The sequence below is a fragment of the Amblyomma maculatum genome, chromosome 1 (genome assembly GCF_055883805.1).
Source record: "Amblyomma maculatum isolate TAMU_Amacu chromosome 1, ASM5588380v1, whole genome shotgun sequence".
Taxonomy (NCBI): domain Eukaryota; kingdom Metazoa; phylum Arthropoda; class Arachnida; order Ixodida; family Ixodidae; genus Amblyomma; species Amblyomma maculatum.
The window spans coordinates 7,816,930-7,838,519 of record NC_139344.1 but is presented as its reverse complement, the minus strand read 5'-3'; the positions used below and the strand labels follow the sequence as shown (position 1 = coordinate 7,838,519).

The following is a 21,590-nucleotide window of genomic DNA, read 5'->3' as shown; positions in this document are numbered from 1 at the left end:
AAGACAGATGCATTGCGCTCTCTGTGGTACAACGCAAAACTGGACACAAATGGACCAACAGGCGAAGTACAGACTTGGAGAATGAAGCGAGTGCCATTCGGAACCACTGTAGGTCCTTTCTTGTTGACAGTAACCCTGCAGCATCATTTGGAGAATATGGAAGGAGATACTACTTCACCACTGGTGCGCTCTACGTATGTGGATGGACACTTAATGGGTGCAAAAAATGAGGAAGAGGAGCTGAGGATATACGAAGATGCAAAGAGCATATTCAGCGCGCCTTCTATGACACTGAGCAAATGGGCACCTAACAACTAGATATTGAACGAGCAGTTTGCGGCAGATGATTGTGAACCAAGACACCTCAAATACCACCCTGGAGTTCTTAAACCGCTGGGATTGACATGGAACCCAAGCACAAATACACTCACATTCAACCCACTAGCCAGTAGTCCATCCGAGCCTGAAACAAGCATTAAAGGTCTGTGCTCAAGACTAGAGCGAGACTAGCCAGTAGTCCATTCGAGCCTGAAACAAGCATTAAAGGTCTGTGCTCAAGACTAGAGCGAGACTTTATAGCCCACACAGATGGCTAGTTGCACTGAGCTGTGGCAGAGAAATGTGGAATGGGATATGGATACGAATTGGGTGCACTGGTGTAAGGAACTAAACGGATTGAAAAGTGTTTGAGTGTTACGCTGCTACAAAATCCGGCACTGTCAAGCCCGACATTAAAACTGTCCTACATGCGTTTGCCGACGCCAGCTCGGTCGCATATGCAGCTGTGGCCTACATCTGCGTAGCAGTTGCAAATGGGATTACAACTTCGAGCATTCTAATTAGCAAGTCAAGGGTCGCCCCGATTAAACAACTGACTTTTCCGAAACTGGAACTGGTGGCATGTCTCTTGGCAGCAAGACTGAACCAATACATTCTGAAGAGCCTGAAAGAGCTGGACGGATTCGACGATAGCATTGTGTTGGATTGAGCGACAACCCTCACAATGAAAACAACTTGTGAAATCGCGTAATGGAAATTCAGCACCTTACTGACACATCAGCATGGAAGCATTTTCCTAGATCAGAAAGCCCGGCGGTTCTCATGATGGGAGGAGTTACAGCTGGGAAGCTAATAATGTGGAGAGTTCCACCTGGTGTGAAGGAACTTACTAGGTAAAAGTAGCGGAAAAGTCATGGCCACAGATTTCTTCCAAGCAACATTCAACAATGGAGGAAGAAAGATTAACATTGGAAGCCCTTCAAACAAAAAGTTTTGCTGAAGTTCCTATGCTACTGGACAGATCAATACAACAACGCAACACGACTGCATAGGTACTGCAATACATCAAGCTGCAGCATCTGAGTAGTGACAAAGGTCCGCCGACGACAGCTGAACTCAATGAAGCCGAAAAATACTGAACACGGCAAGCTCAGCAAGCGGGCCTGAAGAGAGATGTTGAGCATGCTGAAAAAGAACGCTTTCCTGGAGAGTCGACCACAGAGAGACATTCTAGTGCTTATTGACAATGACAGTATCATACGCATAAGCGGCAGACTTCAAGACAGCGGCAAACCATACAACGAAAGCCAACCAATTGGACTGTCAAGCCAATATCGACTGGCAGAACTACTCGTGCGTCAAGCACACCGACAAGTGCTACCGCTGAAGCAAGAGATACTCTCATACAGTTGAGAGAAAAACACCATGTTGTGCAAGCCCCATCAACTAGTAAAAAGAATCATCAAAGGGTGCACAACCTGTTAACACTACAATGCGCATACAGCCACTGAAGCAACAGCACCGCTTCCAAGTGAACGAATGACTGAGGCTCAACCCTTTGAGGCCACAGGAGTTGACATCACAGGATCACTTCTGGTGAAAGGAGAAAGCTTCCTTTACAAGCCTTACATCACACTATTCACCTGTGTTGTAACAAGAGTGGTGCACTTAGAACTCGTAAAATACACATCCACAGAGTCATTTCTAATGGCCCACTGAGATTTCATATGTGACAATAGCACACTTTCTTTCAAGTAGGCCAACCGAGATCTTCTATACCTATGAAACTCTATCAGAAAAACCGAGGTTCTTGACTACATCACAAAGAGATGAATCGAATGATATTTCACAGCTGGTTGCTTTATGAGCAACTCGTCGAAACAGCCAAACTTGCACTCGAGAAAGTGATCAGATCCAAGTTTCTGTCGAGCTAGCCACAATACTAGAAGAAGCTGAAGCCGTCTTACATTCCCGACCTTTAACTCACGTCTACGATGAACCTAGAGAACCGGAACCTCCTTGCCCTTCCTTCTTCTTGGCAAGAAGAAGCCTAAAGTCGCTGCCTAGGGCAGGGAAAATTGAAACAGACCAGGTCAACGTATCGCTTCACAGGCTATGAACTCAATGCCAGACTCAGACTACAGAAGCATTCTGGCATAGGTGGACTAGAGAATACCTTAAGGAACTGCGAAATGTACAAAAGCAAAATAAACATCAAGGTAAAACACTCAAGGAAGGGAACTTGATTCTCCTTTGTGACAAAAGTCTGCAGCCACAGCAGCAATGAGAGATTGCAAGAATTGAGAAACTATTTCCAGAAAGAGATGGAAAGGTGAGGCCATGCCTGCTGAAACTACCTGGAGGATCAACTCAAAGTGACCAATTCAACTCTTGTAGCCCTGGAAATAACACAAATGAAGGGAAATGACCTGAGTCCTTTTCAGGAGGAATGTGTAGCAAAACTAAAAACAAGACAGCCCCAAGTCAGAAGGCAAGCCAAGCCAAGCAAACTTCAAGAATGTGACAGATAGCGTAAGGAAAAAAAAAAAGCCCAAATCAGTGACGAAGCTATGGAGCAACGGTTGGAGATGTCACAATGAATCATCCGCACACCAACGAAGTTCACAGCTAATCAGAATCCTGTGGCAGCAGAGGCATAGATGGATGCCTTCATGGATGCCTGTACTAAAATATCTAAAGCAAACATGTGAAGCCTTCATTCCAGTGGCAGCAATGTCGCGGATGAGATCGGGTGTGCCAATATTTGTGCCCGAGGCAAATCGAGGCATTAAAAAATCACAGCAAGACAATGCGAATACACTGAACACCAGCCCTGAAGGTCAGATTCTCCATTAAGTGAGTAAATATGGTGGCATATGTAAAAAGTAAGTGACCACCTGTATGATAATGTCAAAATGTGCTATGCTTTTATTTCCACTTCCCTACTTTTCACTCTTGTATCTCGTTTAACCCCTTGGCTGCTGCACCGTAATTTCTCCGCCGTTGTCTGTGTGCTGCACTGTATAAGACTGCCATAAATTTCACTAAAATAAAAAAATATGACAGATTTGAATAATTAATCAAATACGAAGTAGGTGCGTAGTACCGCTTATCACCGTTATACCTTTCATGCATTACCACACACATCTTCGATTTACACTCTCTCCAATATCTTCCCTCAGCTCACGCAAGAGGTGGCCAGCAGTCAGAAAGACAAACAGCGCCGACGGTTGCGCTTCCAAAACAAACAACACACAAACCTAAGGCCCAAACATTCCGATCGCTGCCCTTGGTCGGTTGCGTGCGGGCGGCAGTTTCAAAGAGACGTATGTCCAGGCGTCTTCCCAAGAAGACACCGACAGCAGCTCCCTCGGCCGCGCATTCTCCCCAGCCCGTGTTTCACCACAATTTATGGCCTCCGCGCCCTTTCCCCTCAAACCGAGAGACAGCAGTTAGCACCGAACCCACATCCACTGCGCTTACGCTGTACTTTTTAACTGCTCTGGCTTGCCTCCTTCGCGGCACGGTCGAAGCGCGACTTTTCTGAGAATCGGAACGGACCGAACCGCTGGCGTCGGCCGTTTCCATGTGTTCCTACATCACTTCCGACGTGCGACTGCCTGCGCGACCGTCATAAATAAACTTGATAAACTTGGCCACCCCTTCGGAATCCCCCCCGCGGCAGTGGACCCACGGCTTCGGACAGACACCGGCGAAACCCGTGATTGTGGCTAGTAGTGCTACGCACTAAAAAAAAAAGCTGCAGAAAAATAAAGTTGTGAAAAGAGGATTTAGTGACTTGGTCCGACATCTAATGATGCCAGTACTTCGGACACAGCAGGGTAGAATTACCAGCTGCAGGGCACAGCTTCAGTGGCTTCAGTGCGAGAGGAACGCCGGAAACAAGCCGTGGCAATAGCGATGCCACGGTGCTGTGTGTTCTTTGTCTTTCTTACAATGCCCCCCGTGTGAAGAAGTCGCCATCCTGGTGATTCACAGGGAAGAGACATTAAGAGAATTGTAATACGGATTGTAAGCAACTCGGGGGATGAACTGCAAATAATGATTGATGACCTAGACAGAAAAAGTAGAAAGGTAGGCTTGAAAATCAATATGCAGAAGACTAAGGTAATGTTCAACAGCCTCGGGAAGGAACAGCAGTTTACATTAGGTAGCGAAATACTGGAAGTAGTAGGAGAATATGTCTACTTAGGACAGGTAGTAACCGCAGATCCGGACCATAAAAAGGAAATAACAAGAAGAATAAGATTGGGATGGAGCGCATTTGGCAAGCACTCACAGATTATGACTAGCAGCTTACCGGTATCGCTCAAGAGGAAAGTATACAACAGTTGCATCTTGCCTGTACTCACCTATGGGGCTGAAACGTGGAGGCTAACCAAGAGAGTTCTACTTAAGTTGAGGACCACCCAGAGGGCTATGGAACGAAAAATGGTAGGGGTAACATTAAGAGATAGAAAGCGTGCAGAGTGGGTCAGAGAAATAACTCAAGTTACCGACATTCTAGTTGAAATTAAGAAGAAGAAATGGACATGGGCAGGACATGTAGTGCGAAGAGAGGATAACCGATGGTCGCTGAGGGTAACAAACTGGATTCCAAGGGAAGGAAAGCGTAGCAGGGGGCGGCAGAAAGTTAGGTGGGCGGATGAGATTAAGAAGTTCGCAGGGGTCAAGTGGATGCAGCTAGCACAGAACCGGGTTAAATGGAGAAATATGGGAGAGGCCTTCGCCCTGCAGTGGGTATAATCAGGCTGATGATGATGATGATGATGATGAATACGGCTTGAGGCAGCTAAAATGGTCAACCTCGCGGCCGCGACGGTGGTGGTTGGAAGAAGGGGTTATTGGCTCGATGACGCAGTTGACAGGGGACGTGCGTTCCATGATGCAGTAAGGACCATGGTAGTACTTGGTTTCAATTTTGCTGGTGGCAGGAATGCATAGCCAAACATAGCTATCGGCGAGGAACGTCGGAGCAGGCGTGTCGCTATCATGCTGATCTTTGCGAAAGCCTAGAGTGTTGGAGGTAAACGTGCGAGCTAGCTCACGGCATTCCTCGGCCTTCTGTACGATATCTGACAAACTCAGAGGCATCTGAATGGTATGGCAAAATCGTGTCGAGGGTACAAGATAGTCCACGGCCGTATAAGAGGAAGAAGGGCGAACAGCCAGTTGTTGCTTGGGTGGCAGTCTTGTACGAGAATGTTACAAATGGCGGCACCTGGTCCCATTAGGAGCTCCCAGAGGCAGATGTAGCATACAGTCGAGCCCGCTTATAACGAACCTGGGCGTCATGCGGCGTCCGTTCGTTATATCCCGAAGTTCGTAGTAACTGGACCACAAGCTAAAAAAGAGAAAAAAAAAAAAGTTGGCAGTCAAAACACGAAATTTATTTCTTAGCAAAAAAGTCTGTGATGCTTGTCTGTTTCTGCAGTGCAGATGCGATGAGGGCGGTCTCCAGTTTATTTAAAGCACTAGCGTGCTCTTCGCCGAGTCCCTTGGCATAGACAAGTTGTCTGAGGCCCTCTATATAGCCCATTGCTACAGATGTGCTTACGGGTGCTGGCTCAGACGTTTCATCTTCATCTGATTCTTCCGCGTCGCTCTCGGCCCGCACTTCAGAAACGATGCCTTCGTCCGTGCACGGTTCCGCAATATCTGCGTCTTCATCCGCAGAAATGAAATCCTGCCAACCAATGCCAGGGCCTCCCATGTCGGAGTCGACGAAGCGCTGCCACAAATCGCCGCCGGAATCATCATCATCGGAGGCATCAGGCCCGACGTCCGGTACTGCGTCGACGAAGCCAGCCTTGTGGAAACAGTTTCGCACGCAAGCGGTCGTCACCTCCGCCCAGGCCGCCTTCACCATCTCAAGGGCTCAATACAATGAAACTCGAAGCGGCAAGTTGGCGGCCGGACGGTCAACGGCGATGAGCAAGCGCTGCACAATGCGGCGCCTATACGATGCCTTAAAGGAGCGTATTATGCCCAAATCAAGAGGCTGCACTTTAGAAGTGGTATTGGGCGGCAGGAAAAGTACAGTCACTGCCGTCAGAGACGTTTGCACGTGGTGCGCTGAGCAATTGTCGAGCAACAGCAGCATGCGCCTGCTTTGCCTCTGCATGTCGCGGTCAAACTCGCCCAGCCACTTTGCGAATAAATCCCGTGTCATCCAGGACTTAGTATTGTGCCTGTAGCGCACGGGTACATGGTTCCGAAAGCAACGTGGCTTCTTGGATTTTCCGATTACAAACGGCATGCGCCAGTCGCTGCCATTCATATTAGTGCACAGAAGAACTGTAACGCGCACTTTACTGTGTTTACCGCCAGCGCATGACTCCCCTTTCATGGAGTGCGTCTTGTCTGGAAGCATCTGATAAAATAATGCAGTTTCATCTGCGTTATACACATCCTGCTCCGCGTAGCTTGCAATAATGGCTCGGTTTGTTGCAAGCCAATTGGCAACGTCCTGGTCACTTACCGAACGCGCCTCACCGACAATCGATTTAAAAACAATCCCATGCCGCACTTTGAACCGATGTAGCCAGCCATTGCCTGGGCAGAAGTCGGGAAAATCTAGTAAGAATGCAAAGTCTTTGGCTTTGCCTAGCATCATTGGTCCACTTATCGGAATGTTGCGAGCCCGTGCGTCGACGAACCACTTCAGCAGCGCATCCTCTATGTCCGCATAGGTGGCCTTCCGCAGGCGCTTTCTGTCCGCTGTGTTGGCGTTGGAGCTGGCGATCTTTTCCTTATTCTTCAGAATTGTCGAGATGGTTGATTTCGACACGTTGTACTTCTTCACCAGCTCGCAATTTTTGGCACCTTGAGACAGTTCCTTCACAATTGCTCGCTTCGTTGCCATGTCCAGCGCTTTTCGTTTCGTGACCGCTGGAGGCAGGCAATTCCCGTCCGCCATCCCGAATTATACGACTCAGGCCCTACAGACGAAGCGCTCACACCACACACACGAAAATGACAACAAAGCGCCGCAACTGACGGAGCACGTGCGACAATCACGCGAGGCAAGCGAGGAAGTGCCTAAGGAATGGAACGGAACAGAACGGACACACAGCGGGGCATGGTATGCAGCGGGGAGACCAATGAGAGGCATCCCTGAGCGTCAGTGCTGCCACCTGTTGGCTCCTATCGTAGTTGCTTTCAACCGCCCATGGCCTCCGAGATTACCTCCGCAAATCTCGGAGGCCACGAACCGTCACCGCCGTACTGAATGCAGCGGCGCGTGCTGCGCATTCAGTCCACCCGTGCAAACAGTACAACCGCTAGCGTATGGAGAGGCCTGCCTCCTGGCGCCCCACGCCCCTGGCACGGCCGCTCAATGGAACAGCCAGGAAACGAAACGACGAAACTTCGAAGGCTATGCCGGCGGCCGGCGCCGTGGAGACAGGCGAAGACGAGGGAATGGCAAGAGGAGAGGGGAGCGGAGTTGCGAGGAGGGGCGGCAGCGTGGCCTTGGAGGCCACACCACGCGCCGACACTCGTAGGCAACGCGCGTCGGCGAGCAAAGGGTAGCTCGCTTGCGAGGAGGATTGCGAAAACAGACCAAAAGGGATGGGAGCCCATCGTTATCTCGTATCAGGGTGCCGGGTTTACGCTGTCCGTTCGCTGTAACCAGTTACAATCGGCAGCGCTCATGGACGTTCGTTATATGTGCGATCTTGTGCCATTGAAGTAATGTATATTTTGGCGGTCGCTCCGGTCTCGTTCGTTATAAGCGAAAGTTCGTCTTAAGTGGGGCCGTTATAAGTGGGCTCGACTGTACATCGTGAGCATGTCCCCAAACGTACAGTTGAACTGCTCTGTGAGACTGTTCGTTTGCAGGTGGTACGCGGTTGTAGCATGATGTATGGATTTGCAAAAAGGCAGGAGCTCTTGGACTACCTCGGACAGAAAAGCACAACCTCTATCACTCAGTAGCTCGCGAGGGGCACCATGTCGAACAACGAAGTGATGCAGAAGAAAATGGGCTACCCCTCGGGCTGTTGCCAGTGGAAGTGCTGCGGTCTCTGTGTAACGGGTCAGGTGATCGACGACGACGATGACCCATCGATTACCATCGGCAGTGCATGGTAGCGAACCATAAAGGTCTATTCCCACACGATCAAACGGGCGAGCTGGACACGGTAAAGACTGTAAAGGGCCAGAGGAGTGGCAAGAAGTCTTCCGTAATAGGTAGTACAAGAGCGAATGTAGCGACGTATGAACTTGTACAATCCCCACTAGTAATACCTCTTACGAATGCGATCATAGGTTTTCAGGACACCGGCATGAGCGCTTTGCGGGTCAGTATGATGATGGGCACAAACATCGGAGCGTGGGTGGCACATAATAACAAGGAGCCATTTTCTGCCGTCTGAGTTGTAGTTCCTTCGGTAGAGAAGTCCATCTCGAATAGTGAAATGGGAGGCTTGTCGGTGGAGTGCCCGAGGATGCATAGCCGCGGAAGTGGTGCCGAGAATATCCAGCAGAGAAGAAACCCAAGAATTCCGTCGTTGCTCAAAAGGCATATCCTCAATGGCGAGGGCTGTCAAGAAGGCTTAAAGCGGGGATGACGATGCAAGCGAGCACACTGGTGACCGAGAAAGAGCATCAGCGTCAGAGTGCCTATGGTCAGAGCAGTAGACTACACGGATGCCATATTCCTGAAAGGGTGGAAGAACGAGCTAGTTGGTAATTCATCTTGGAAATCAAACTAGCGCACTTCAAAACAAAGACACAGGGAGAGAACGACAACACAGCGCTGACTTCAACTGGTTTTTATTAGAGAGTGACACAATATATATATGTACGAAAAGTGGGCGTGAAAGAATTGATAACTGCTGAGTTTGCACGTGGCGTAAAACACCGAACGCAAAGTTAAAAGACGCACGATAACAATATAGGTCAAAGCAAGGCAGAACGGCAGGGCTATAAAAAATAAAGAAGCGAAAAATGGGGAGGCATGTAGGTAAAAACAGTAAAGAAGGCACGATCCGAAGATACATAAACTAAAATCGAAAAAAGGCCAAAAGGGGCATTAAGAGCGATAAAAAACCAATAGGGGCATTAAGAGCGATAAAAAACACAAAAGGGGCATCAAGAGCGATAAAAGAGTCAAAAGGACAATTAAGACAATTAATGCCCTTTTTGTCTTGTAATGCTCTTAATTGTCCTTTTGACTCTTTTATCGCTCTTGATGCCCCTTTTGTGTTTTTTATCGCTCTTAATGCCCCTATTGGTTTTTTATCGCTCTTAATGCCCCTTTTGGCCTTTTTTCGATTTTAGTTTATGTATCTTCGGATCGTGCCTTCTTTACTGTTTTTACCTACATGCCTCCCCGTTTTTTGCTTCTTTATTTTTTATAGCCCTGCCGTTCTGCCTTACTTTGACCTATATTGTTATCGTGCGTCTTTTAACTTTGCGTTCGGTGTTTTACGCCACGTGCAAACTCAGCAGTTATCAATTCTTTCACGCCCACTTTTCGTACATATATATATTGTGTCACTCTCTAATAAAAACCAGTTGGAGTCAGCGCTGTGTTGTCGTTCTCTCCCTGTGTCTTTGTTTTAAAGTGCACTAGTTTGATTTCCAAGACATATTCCTGAAGCCTGAGAGCACAGCAGCTGAGACGGACTGATGGATCCTTGAGAGACATGAGCCAGCAGAGAGCATGATGATCCACAACTACCTCGAAGGAGTGGCCGTATAAGTAAGGGCAGAACTTCGTGATAGCCCGCACGATAGCTAAGCACTCCTTTTCGGTAACAGATTAATTGGAATCCACTTTAGTAAGAGCACGGCTTGCATAGGCGATGGCGTATTCAGAGTAGCCAGGCTTGCGCTGGGCGAGGACGGCACCGAGGCCAACACCACTGGCAACAGTGTGGAGTTGTGTAGAGGCAGTAGGGTCATAATGACGAAGGATTGGCAATGACGTCAGAACAAGGCACAGCATCGCGAATGCAGCATCGCAAGCTGGCTTTATTTTGTTCACAGTTACCAACTCAGTCAAAACACTACTGCCTTGGAACATATAAGCATGTGATGTGCAAAGAGAACACTTATATAATTCACTGAACAACAATTCTCTTCGTTATCACTGTCCTTGTCATCAAAAGAAGCATCATCACCACAGAATAACCCTCTGCACCACTGTCAAACAGAAGTTGAATTTGCTTCTCTATCACACCATATTTCTCCACGACGCCATAACTTGCACGAGATGGGAACACGGCCTTTCCACTATTTGAAAACAAACACTACCACTTCAAACATGGACAACTATGTCTGTCTAGTGGAAGACATATTGAGCCTTTAGAAGCTGAACACAGCAAAATTGCAGTAATCCAATTTAAGTTAATTAGAAGCCCTAGACTCTGATGTCTCCCAATTTCTAACTTAAATTTTATGGGCAAATTGAGCCAGCAGCTAGCACTGGTACGGCTTGGTTATTTCGAAGATCTGGAGGGCTATGTTGGAACGGCCAAGTTAGACCTAAAGCAGCATTGAGTTGCTTATAGTGGCACTTACAAACCAATTCTAAAATGCTTCATACACCGTCGCAAAGGCTACGGTGACAACAATTTAGAATGCAGCACATTGACATGCTGGCCAAACCTGATCACCAAAGTAGTTCGTGATGTCTGGAGCTCTCGGAGTGCCTGGTGCTGAGAGTACAGTTAATCGAGAATGCCATGCATCGCCCAAACTCACTATACAAAATCCACCGTACCAGCTTGACTCCCTGAATGGATCACACATCCTCCATTCTTGTTGCTCATTTTCGATCACACCCGCTCCTAGCGGAAGCTATTGTGAGCATGCGCGTGCCAAAAATGACAAAGTACAAGAGCGCCAGCAAATGATGGAGAGCCTCTCCGGTGCAACCGAGTTACATCAAGAGAGATGCGCACCCCTGTTTTGTGGACATTGAAACTGGTGTGACTAAAACTTTGGTGACCAACAATGACACGGCAACCACCATGACGAGCCCAAATGGCTCTCCACCGCAGATGGCGTTAATCATTAAATGCCAGATGCAATCCTGTTGACTGTAATGGTTACGACTCTAACGCCCTACAAAGGACTGAACGTCTTGCACTTGCCATTTTCCTTTTTATTTACCTTCAGACAATTTGAACACCCACTTAAGAAATACTTCACAGGGTTCGATGGGTTTCGAATCAAAATTAACGAGGTGCTACTGCATAGAGATATGCATTGTCATATCACTTGCCTGACTTGTATTCTCAAGCAGCAGCTCTTCGTAAGGATACAGGAAAGGAGTCTGTGCTTTTCCATAAAGTCGAATGTACTTCTCTCCAAACACCTGCACCAAAGAAAAATGCTCTGTAAAACATGTGGTACTCCCTACACTGCTCTTCAGTGATCCGTCATACCATGAGCTGAAGCTAGGCAATAAATAATATAACACAGCATTCAGGACTATTTGCAGAACCAAAAAATGTTTGTGACCACAACACAATGCCCTGCTTCATAGTGAATATATCAATATGCTAAAAAAAGAAAAAAAAATCTACTCTGCTCTGCAGCATTTGTTTGCCCTGCTTGATACAATTTGAAACTTATTGCAACTGCTCATTAAAAAAATAAAATGTTCACAATCACCATAAACATATTCAAGTTTTATTTCTTATCAAGCTGAAGCCCTCATTTCAAAACAGCTGCACTGTGAAAAAGTGTACTAAGTAAAGTATGGTACAGTATATGAGGTTTAACATCCCAAAACTACTCAGGCTATGAGGGATACCACAGCAAAGGGCTCCGGATTAATTTAGACAATCTGGGGATCTTTAACATGTACTGTACAGCACACAGGCGCCCTTTGCTTTTCATTAAAAAGCAGCCACCGCAGCCGAGTCTGAACACCAATACTCGGATTCAACAGTCGTGCGCTTCATCACAGAGCCACTGTCTACTCAGTGTCTATCTCGGCTGTTGCAAGCACCATTAGATCAGAAGGAAGCTGTGCACACTTCAGTGATAAGAGCGACACAATAGGACGCCAATTTCAGGCAGGGGCAAAGGAAGGAGAAGCTAATTTGGTTCACGTCACCCCTGACATATAGGCAACTCCTCCTACCTAACAGTCTTTATGCCCAAACATGTGGCATCTCCCCCCTCACTCCCAAAAATATTCCCTTGCACCACTGCCTTGAGATTAGGGTTCAGCCCAATGGTAGAATAGGCTGTGCATTAGTCAAAACAATAAGCCATTCCATCTGGGCTGCTTATGAACTAAAAACCCGGGTTGGGCCCATGAGCTAGGCTCAGGCTTTTAAGTAAGCCTCAGTGGAGTGCTATACTTAACACATCAGGGGCAGTAGATGAGCTGGTCAGAAAGTGCACCCTCAGCAAAGTTAATGCAAATGCAAAAGTGCATTTTATCTGGCACATGGCTACACAAAAGTGCATTTTATCTGGCACATGGCTACATAAAAGTCTTATGAAAAGCAGACTTGTGGCCGGCATCATGCCTGCAACTAATCACTACTTCTGCACAGCAAATCTTTGAATGCTTTTTCTGCCCGGGCACAAAAGCCACGTTATTTACATTCTTTTTCACCTAAAATGCACTTTTTAATGCCCTAGTGCATGCCTGAAAACAATCTGGTGTCCGACAACCCAAAAGAGTGTTCTAACCTGGGCTAGAAGATTGTTTTTTGGGTCATGGTGCAATGGAGAGACAGTGCCCTCAGGCCCAAACCAAAGGTTGATGTCGGGCTCCTCATCTTTTTCCGCAAGACAACAATATGTTGGTATGCATATGTCATCTCGTAACTCTGGTATCTGAAAAAAAAAAAAAAAAAAAAAAGAAAAAAAAAAAAAAAAAAAAACAAGGGCCGTATAATCAAAAATGGCTACAGTGCACAGGCTAATGAGTGTGACCTTAGTATTTACAGAAACACAGAAACATGGCTATATATTTCTTACAAACCACTACAGCACGCGACGCAGGAACACAAGGAGCTGCTAAAGGAAGAATAGACAATGTCGCACAGCGATACTCAATCCTAATAAGCACAGCCCCTAGTAATTTGTAATTCTGCAAAAAATTGCGGAGCTGAGCCTGCCGCATAGAGTGTTAACAGTCATATTTTCCTTTGTATGATGTCCATCTTGTTGCATACATCAGCAGAAGAATGATGAGAAAGTTTGAAGGTTTCATTCGATGTGGCCAAGACAATATCAAAGGAAAGCTGCATAAACAGCCTGGTAAATCCTCACTTCCTCTTTACAAAGCAACACTGACAGTGACAAAAGCATGCCGGTAAAGCAAAAGGAATGCATTATATTGACGACCACGTACGCTCAGCATAAAAAGGACAAGAATGCATGAGCATCATGTCACATGTGGCACTAGGTGTCCCAACTAAATATAACCAAGTTTTTGGTAAAGAGAGTGTCACGGGCAAGTAAAACAAACTCAGTGAGGCAGAGAGTTGTATCACAGGCTTCGAGAAAAAATGTCAATATGAAAGTCTCGGATCACCTTGACAAATTTCTAAGAACGATTATGATACACACTAACGCGAAATTTGAGCCTAACTCAGTTAGCAGCAATGACAGAAGAAGCATTTCCATTGGCTGCATCGCTCATTCTTCTCCTTTTTCTTGGAGTCAACACTGTGAGTGGCGTGACCTGCGCGGACAATCTGTTGTGCAAACTATCGCATTACAGCAGCTTTGCCTTAATACCCTCGCCCAGTCTTAAGCGTCTTCAAATTTTTTCACAAAATTGAAAGAGAATGCGAAGGCATAGCGCAGCAGTGGGGAGCCAGAAACTCTCTTTGGTTGATTGGTTGGTTCGCAGGAAAGGAAAGGCGCAGTATTTGTCACACTTGTTCCGTGAATACCTGAACTGCACCGTAAGGGAAGGGAGGAAGGTAGGAGTGAAAGTGGAGAGAGAGAGAGAGAGAAAGAGGTGCCGTAGTGGAGGGCTCCAGAGTAATTCCGACCACTTTTGCAACTCTCTTTCGTTCTGTTACGCGAGTGACGGCACCAACAGCAATGCAGCTCAACTGCCGAACGGGCAAGCGCTTAAGAGCTGAGGTGCTGTTTATGCAACTTTTAGCACAAAAGTACTCGTACGGACACCAGAGCTGAGCAAGAATCTTGCCAATCATCGTGGTGCCTGACTCCTGATTAGCCCGTCAGACCGTGACATCACAGTCCACGCGTACCGGCGTGGGTAATTGAAACACAGCTTTCCTAAGGTATTGGTCAAACCGGGTTAAACTTCGGATAGTTTTAGTGTACGGTCAAACCCTACAAATGACTTGCATAAGTTGAGCTCAAACACATGTATATATGTCTCAAACACAACACACACAAAATATGTCGGAGAGGGGCGGATTCGAACGCAGGAATTTCAGGAATTTCTAGAGGAAAGCAACACAAAACATCAAATTCATAGCTATCACTGCAGCTCTGTGTGCAGACTAAAATGCACTCTCGCATAGTGCATTGCGCATCATAGTCTCCATCAACTCCCATCTGTGTGTAAAAGCTTCCGCACGTCCTATTCGGTTTAGCTACTTTAAAAGCCTAATATTTCTGTTTCTACCAGCCCTAAAGGAAGCAAGGAAAGATCAAAAATATATCGTTTCACCATGGTGGTATGTGAGCACCAGGCATAAATCTCTAACAAATATCCACTTATCTCATACTCCACATCCAGTGTAGATAAGAAGCCCTGTTGGAAACAATGCTCCTTTTTGCTCTCCCAGTGCACAAAAAAAAAAAGCTAAAAAGAAAGCCTCGAAATAAATGGTGCGGCTAAAAAAAAAGCTACTGAACAGTGCCTTGCTGCAAACATTTCAGCCGATTGTTCTTCAAAGTGTTGTACAACTCCCCATAGTGACTCTTTTTTCCCAAAGACAATACTTAGACTAGTTAGTCAGTCTTAAATATGCAGAAGAGTAATTAAATATTGCAGACTAGGCCACAGGACGCTAAACAGCACTAAGTTGGTTTTACTTGTCGAGGACACTCCGTCTCCTTTAAAAACATAGTTACATTTAGCTGGGACACCTGGTATAAGTTCACCGAATATTTAATCCCGTGAATTCTCCTAAAAGTTAGGAACTGGCAACATATGTACAGTCAAACCCACTTATAACAATACCGGTTTCAACAATATATCGGATATAACAATGAGCAGCCGCTGCACCGTCAGGTTTGCCATGCGTTCTATGGTAAAATAAACCCTTTATTACAATAATGTCATACTATATTATCAGTTATAACAATAAAATATGGTCACTGAAAGTCAACAAAAAAGCGGAAACACCGTGACCACAAAAGCGGGCGCATACACGGAGACGTCGACAATGTCAATGCAGTGACAATAAAAAAAAAAGAAAAAATCGGGACAGAGTGCATTGAGCCAATGCATTGGTCGGGTGGGCCAAGGAAGCTTGCATGCCGCGGAGGAGGACGTAACGCTTCCCATACACGAAAGAGGAAGGCGTCAGACGCTGCTAAGTAGAGCCATTCTGAGGGAGAGCGTTAAGTGCTCCCCCTAGAGACCACCCGTCGCCTAACGAACTCACGTCCTTTCTGCCTCTGCACAGCAGAGCAGTGCATTCTGCGCTGACCATGGTGCACTGCAATATCCTCCCCTATTTGCTTTGTCTAGGCCCCTGCTTCGCAGTTGCACGTTTTGTGGCAGGCCCTGGATTTTCCATGAACAGCAATGGAGGATCCTCCTTCGGGAAGCGCGACACAACCAGCGCAGAACAGGAAGCGAACGGCAATGCCGCTAGAAGTTAAGCAGAACATTGTACGCGAGCACAAGGATGGCGTAAAAGTGTGCAACTTGGTGAGCAAGTATGGCCTGGAGCAACCGAGAGTGTCGACGATCATCCACAACGCACTCAAGGTTGAGAACGAAAGCGATGCCAGTGCTGCCAATGGAATGGACGACAGCCGGAAAAGGGTTCGACATGGGGCCTACAAAGAGTAGAACAGGCGCTCTGCCAATGGTTCTTGAACGCCCGTGCAGTGAACCTGCCGATTAGTGGCCTGATTTTAGCGGAGAAGGTGAAGCACTTCGCATATCTCCGCGCAAACTTTTCTGCGAGTGGCTGGTCGAGTTTGATCAGTGGATGCAGTGTGAAGGCAGGAAGGTGGCATTGGTGCTCGACAATTGCACTGCGCACCAAACAGCTCAGAAGCTCTCGCATGTGGAAGTTTTTTTCCGCCCACCTAACACCGTGGCAGGTGTGCAGCCTATGCATGCAGGCGTGATTGCTTGCTTCAAGGTACCGTATCGCCGACGTGTTTTGAGCAGGCTCGCGCTGAACCTTGAAATTTGTCCGAAAACGCCGACCGGCGCAAGACTTTGAAGATCTCGCTTCCGATGGCAAGTGCAGTTCATTTTTGGAGAATGAGCAGAAGCAAGCTCCTCCACCATCATGTACTGCTTCAGGAAGGTGGGCTTCGCTGGGGATGCTGGTGACGTGGAAGGTCGCGAAGCTCCTGCCGACACAGCGATGACCGAACTTTGGTCCACAGTGAGCGGTAGTAACGGCGACGCGTCGGGACTTGAGGAATTTTTACATGCCAACGATACAGTCGCGACAGATGAAGAGCTGGCAGACGAGGCTATCGTCGCAGCAGTCACTGGCACGGAGGACAGTGACAATAGCGACGACGACAATGAACCAGAACCTGTGCAGGTTACATCTCACCAGGAGGCTTTGAGAATGGTCGAGCCCCTGCGGGATTTCGTTTTTGCTGAGAACCTTCCACTGCACTATATTCAGCAGTTAAATGCCCTGCAGAAAGATGTTGGCCAGATTGCCGTGAAACAGACAATGCTTACGGATTACAGGTTTCATCCCCCTATGAAATAAAAAGTGTAAGCTACTCGTCCTCATTAAATGTGTAGTCTGTAATGTTTTCTTTGTTTTTTAGGTCTAACCCAGTTATAACAATTATCGGTTATAATAATGATATTTCCATGGCACTTCAATATTGTTGTAAGTGGGTTTGACTGTAGTTATATTCACTTCTTGCCATGCTTGCTCACCCATTTGCTCAAGCAAACTATAGCACATTAAGTGTGGCAACTCTGGTGACAAAACATTATAAAGCAAAAGTCATGACATCAGCACCTTTTGAAAAGAATATTAACAGCAGTGCAATAAGTGTAACTTCAAGTAATGCCCAACATCTACCCCTGGGGCTTCCTCTTGCCGTGATATCAAGCAATCCAGGAACAAACGTAAGCACTAGGCAGGCACTAAACTTCTGTAAGGCTGCACATCCGACTTGAAGGCACGATTAACGCAGCAGGTGTGGGACTATGCACTGTCCGTTTTCCGACAGCGTCACAGTACAGCAGCTATAATCTGATAGACGGGAATGCCAAGCAAGAAGGGAGAAGAAAAAATGTGAGATGTAGGTCGCCCGCAGTCACACCTGATGAAGGTACAGAGTGGGCATTCTGTATATCTCACTCAGATTATACTCCTTTCCCACCAAGACAGACGTCTGTCAAATGCTTTCTTTTGAATCAGTACAGTAGGTGTGCACCCCTCCCCATGCACATAAAAGAAGAGGGAAAGACAGCTTGTCAGCACCAGCCCACATTGCTCCCGCATCATGTGTCTCCGTGGGCTTTTATGCTAGCATCTATGCACATTTGTGCCACACACTTATGTAACACCACTTATGTAACAATTCCTAAAAAAAAAAAAAATTCGAAGTTACCATGTAACAGTAACTGTGGCAAAATTCAGCTACCAGGTAACTACATGTTAGTACAGCGTAAACTAGCTTTCAAGTAAAGCAAACAATTACAGTGAAAATTCACAAAAAATCGATTTCATCAACTTAGCTCTCCCCACTATCCGCCAGCCGTCCCAGATAACTTAGTTGGTAGACCAACCAAACCCTAACAAGTTGTGATCCCAGGTTCGATTACTGATCCTGGATGAATTTTACTTGAACTAACAAGTTTCCATGAAAGCTATACAGCATCCCTTCCCAGCTGTAATATGGCTATGCTTGAGCATGTGCTAAAGAGCAATTACACTCCCTGACTGAAACCTACTTTACCTTAAGACCCTTCCCCTGAATGCGTTCGATCAAGAATTACTAGGACCAATAAAAGAGGAAAGAAAAGTTTTTTTATCTCGAGCAGATTTTATTTAATGACTAGGAAGTGCAGCAGTAAAATGGGACTCAAGAATGGCCCCGTCAAAAGTACACAGCCGAAGGGGGCTGGCTTCAGAGCTTCCTAGTGGGGCTCCTTAGCATCCTGGCAGTCCAAAGCTAGGGAGGACTGAGGAAACGAGGATCTTCCAGTTTGGAGACATTACAACCACTGAGGATGTGAAATGGGGCATGCTGGAAGGACTCGGAAACAAATAGCTTGGGCTGTATACTTTTGACGGGGGCTGTGCATAAGCACCAAATCATTCCTACCTGATGGAACAGCTGATGCTGAGCCATGTAACCTACACCTACATCAGGGCCCTATAACATAAAAAATATTTGTTAGACCAAACCAAACAAAACATGAACTTGTGTGTTGCAGGCTAACCTATCATCAGAGCATAAAGCAGAAGGAAAAAGTCTCAAAAAGTCATAAGAAAGCATTCAAGTATTTCCTGTATCCTTCTGGTAGCTCATTATAAAGCCTTGATTGGAAGGAAACAAGCTGGCAGGCTAATTACTTTTTAAAATGCAATCAAATAAAAAAATTAATTATGCAACACCACCCTTTACGGTTTTCTGGTATCAGAAGCAAGCTTTGAAACTGACTTTTGAAACAACATGCCACGACATCCCGTGCTGCATACTGAGAATTCCTCTCCTCCCATATAAATCAGGTCAGGCACACAGAAGGCCAAGAAAACAAAGCCTTAACTAGGGATCTGATGATTGAAAACAATCAACAATTCACTTTGAGCTGTTTGGCCTCATCCTGTGTCAAACTGCTCAGCTCAGCTGGCAGAGCGGCTGCCCCAGACAGGCAACAGACCTGGGTTTGAAAATTGTAAATTACAAATCATGCGATTTAACATTAAAAAATTGCACATGGGCAATAAGGAACAGCATGGTGGAGGGCTCCAAATTAATTTGGACTATGGTTCTTTAACGTGCAGTAATACTGCACACCACGCTTTCTGCATTTCGCCTGCATCAAAACATAGTCATCGGGCCAAGAATGAAATAAAATCCTTCAGCTCAATAACTAAGCACACCAAGTGCTGAGTCATCCCGACGGGTGTCCCGAGTTCCAGACTCGCACCAGGACAAATTTTTCTTAACCTGTCAGGTTTTCACAAAAGCTGTATACTATTCCTTTGTAGCCATATGGATGCATGTAGATGGATGCTAATGAGAAAATACTTCAAACCTACTTCATCTTAGAGAAATTCCCTGAACCCATTACACACTGCTTTATAGAGGCGCACATCACTGCATTGAGCTTTGTCATATTGTATCTACATTTCAAAATTCCAGTCCTGTTTACAGCGTCCAAGGTGCCCACAAACACATATACAATAAAAGCATGCAGAAGGAGATATCTTAGCACATTACCTTTTCCTTCAGAATATAGGTGCGGACAAAAGATGCCAAAGTCATCAGCTTCTGAGACCACTCCTCGTCAGTGTATCTGCTGCCCAGCTCGACAGGCACCGTGCGCCCACCTGCAACAGTCACAATGTGCCTTATGCTAGAAGAAAAGAAAAAGGAAACAAACAGAAGAGAGCTTAGCTGCACACGCAGTGTCTCCACTTTCGCAGCTTTAGGTGTTCAATCTTCAATTACACAGTTAAGCAAATACAGAAAAAAATTCTGGGAGACACTTAAACTCCGCCTTTAAGGGTATGACACGACAGTGTTAAATGGCTCCCATCTACCGGCTCCCCACATGTGGGTCCCCACCCGCCTACATCTGCTACTTGCATATGAACAAATCCTTTAATTCGTGCCTCTATTATCTCACACATTCTCACTAGAATACAGTCGTCAGCTACCACATTATGTAAAGGACCACCAGAGTTAGTCATAAAGCATTGTTTCAACCAAGCCGTACGAATAATACCAGTGTGGCCCAGGAATACAAAGATCTCAGAATATGTTCGTTCCTATCTCAAAGGAGAAGCCCGAGTTGGCAGCAATTTCCAACTGAACTGTGTGACATGGTGTCGTAACGTCACGCAGCCCGCCAGTGGCCGGCCATCCTGTCGCCTGCCAAAATAACAACTGCCAGAGGCATGCTTGTAATACTTCCCTCACAGCGCCGGCACTACTGACGCTGAATTTTCTGGAAAACAGAACCTTTGATGCTATCGCATTAAAAAGCATACTTAGCATTGCGTTATGTTAAGACTGGTACAGAGTTCAATAATGAATCACTGCCTTTGTTCCAAGGAGTTGTACTTTGAGGGAATGCTCAGAAGCATTCGTTCTACACATTCAAAACGTTTATCAGAGACCTTCCTAGCCATTTCATACCCCCTTTAACATAGGGAAGCTTTAGAAGTGGTAGCCGAATATGTCTACCTAGGACAGGTAGTGACCGCAGATCCGGACCACGAAAGGGAAATACTAACTAGGAGAATAAGATTGGGGTGGAGCACAATCGCAAGGTATTCACACATTATGACTAGCAGCTTACCGGTATCGCTCAAGAGGAAAGTGTACAACAGTCGTATTCTACCAGTACTTACCTATGGAGCTGAAACATGGAAGTTAACGAAAAGGGTTCTACTTAAGTTAAGGACAAAGCAGAGAGCCATGGGACGAAAAATGGTAGGTGTAACGCTACGAGATAGGAAGCATGCATAGTGGGTCAGAGAAGTAACTCGAGTTAGTGACATTCTAACTGAAATCAAGAAGAAATGGGCATGGGCAGGACATGTAGTGCGAAGAGAGGATAACCGATGGTCGCTTAGGGTAACAAACTGGATTCCAAAGGGAAGAAAAGCATAGCACAGGACAGCAGAAAATTAGGTGGGTGGATGAGGTTAAGAAATTTGAGGGGTCAAGTGGATGCAGCTAGCACAGGACCGGGTTAATTGGAGGAAAATGGGAGAGGCCTTTGACCTGCAGTAGGTATAGTCCAACTGAGGATGATCATCAAGTCATACATTGCTAGATAGCTTATATTGAGTATGACTGCATTACACTAATTGCAGTTCTTAGTTAATAACCATTAATTGGTTAAATTTATCTTTAGGCTGCAACATAGAGTCATATATCGTTGAAAAGGCCTTTACAGGCATAATCCAAAATGGAACGTTAAC

General features: G+C 46.2%; 1 protein-coding gene across 4 annotated transcripts in view; it reads right to left on the bottom strand.

Annotated features, from left to right (window-relative positions):
• JMJD5 (Jumonji domain containing 5) overlaps nt 1-21,590 on the bottom strand; it is a 45,650-nt gene that overhangs the window by 5,057 nt on the left and 19,003 nt on the right. For all 4 annotated transcript variants that reach the window (XM_084587697.1, XM_084587696.1, XM_084587694.1 and 1 more), the window contains 4 exons: nt 19,879-20,014; nt 18,757-18,807; nt 12,964-13,110; nt 11,537-11,629 (listed from right to left, as the gene is read on the bottom strand). In XM_084587697.1, the coding sequence (XP_084443823.1) occupies nt 11,537-11,629; nt 12,964-13,110; nt 18,757-18,807; nt 19,879-20,014 (427 nt within the window). The remainder of the gene's footprint in view (nt 1-11,536; nt 11,630-12,963; nt 13,111-18,756; nt 18,808-19,878; nt 20,015-21,590) is intronic.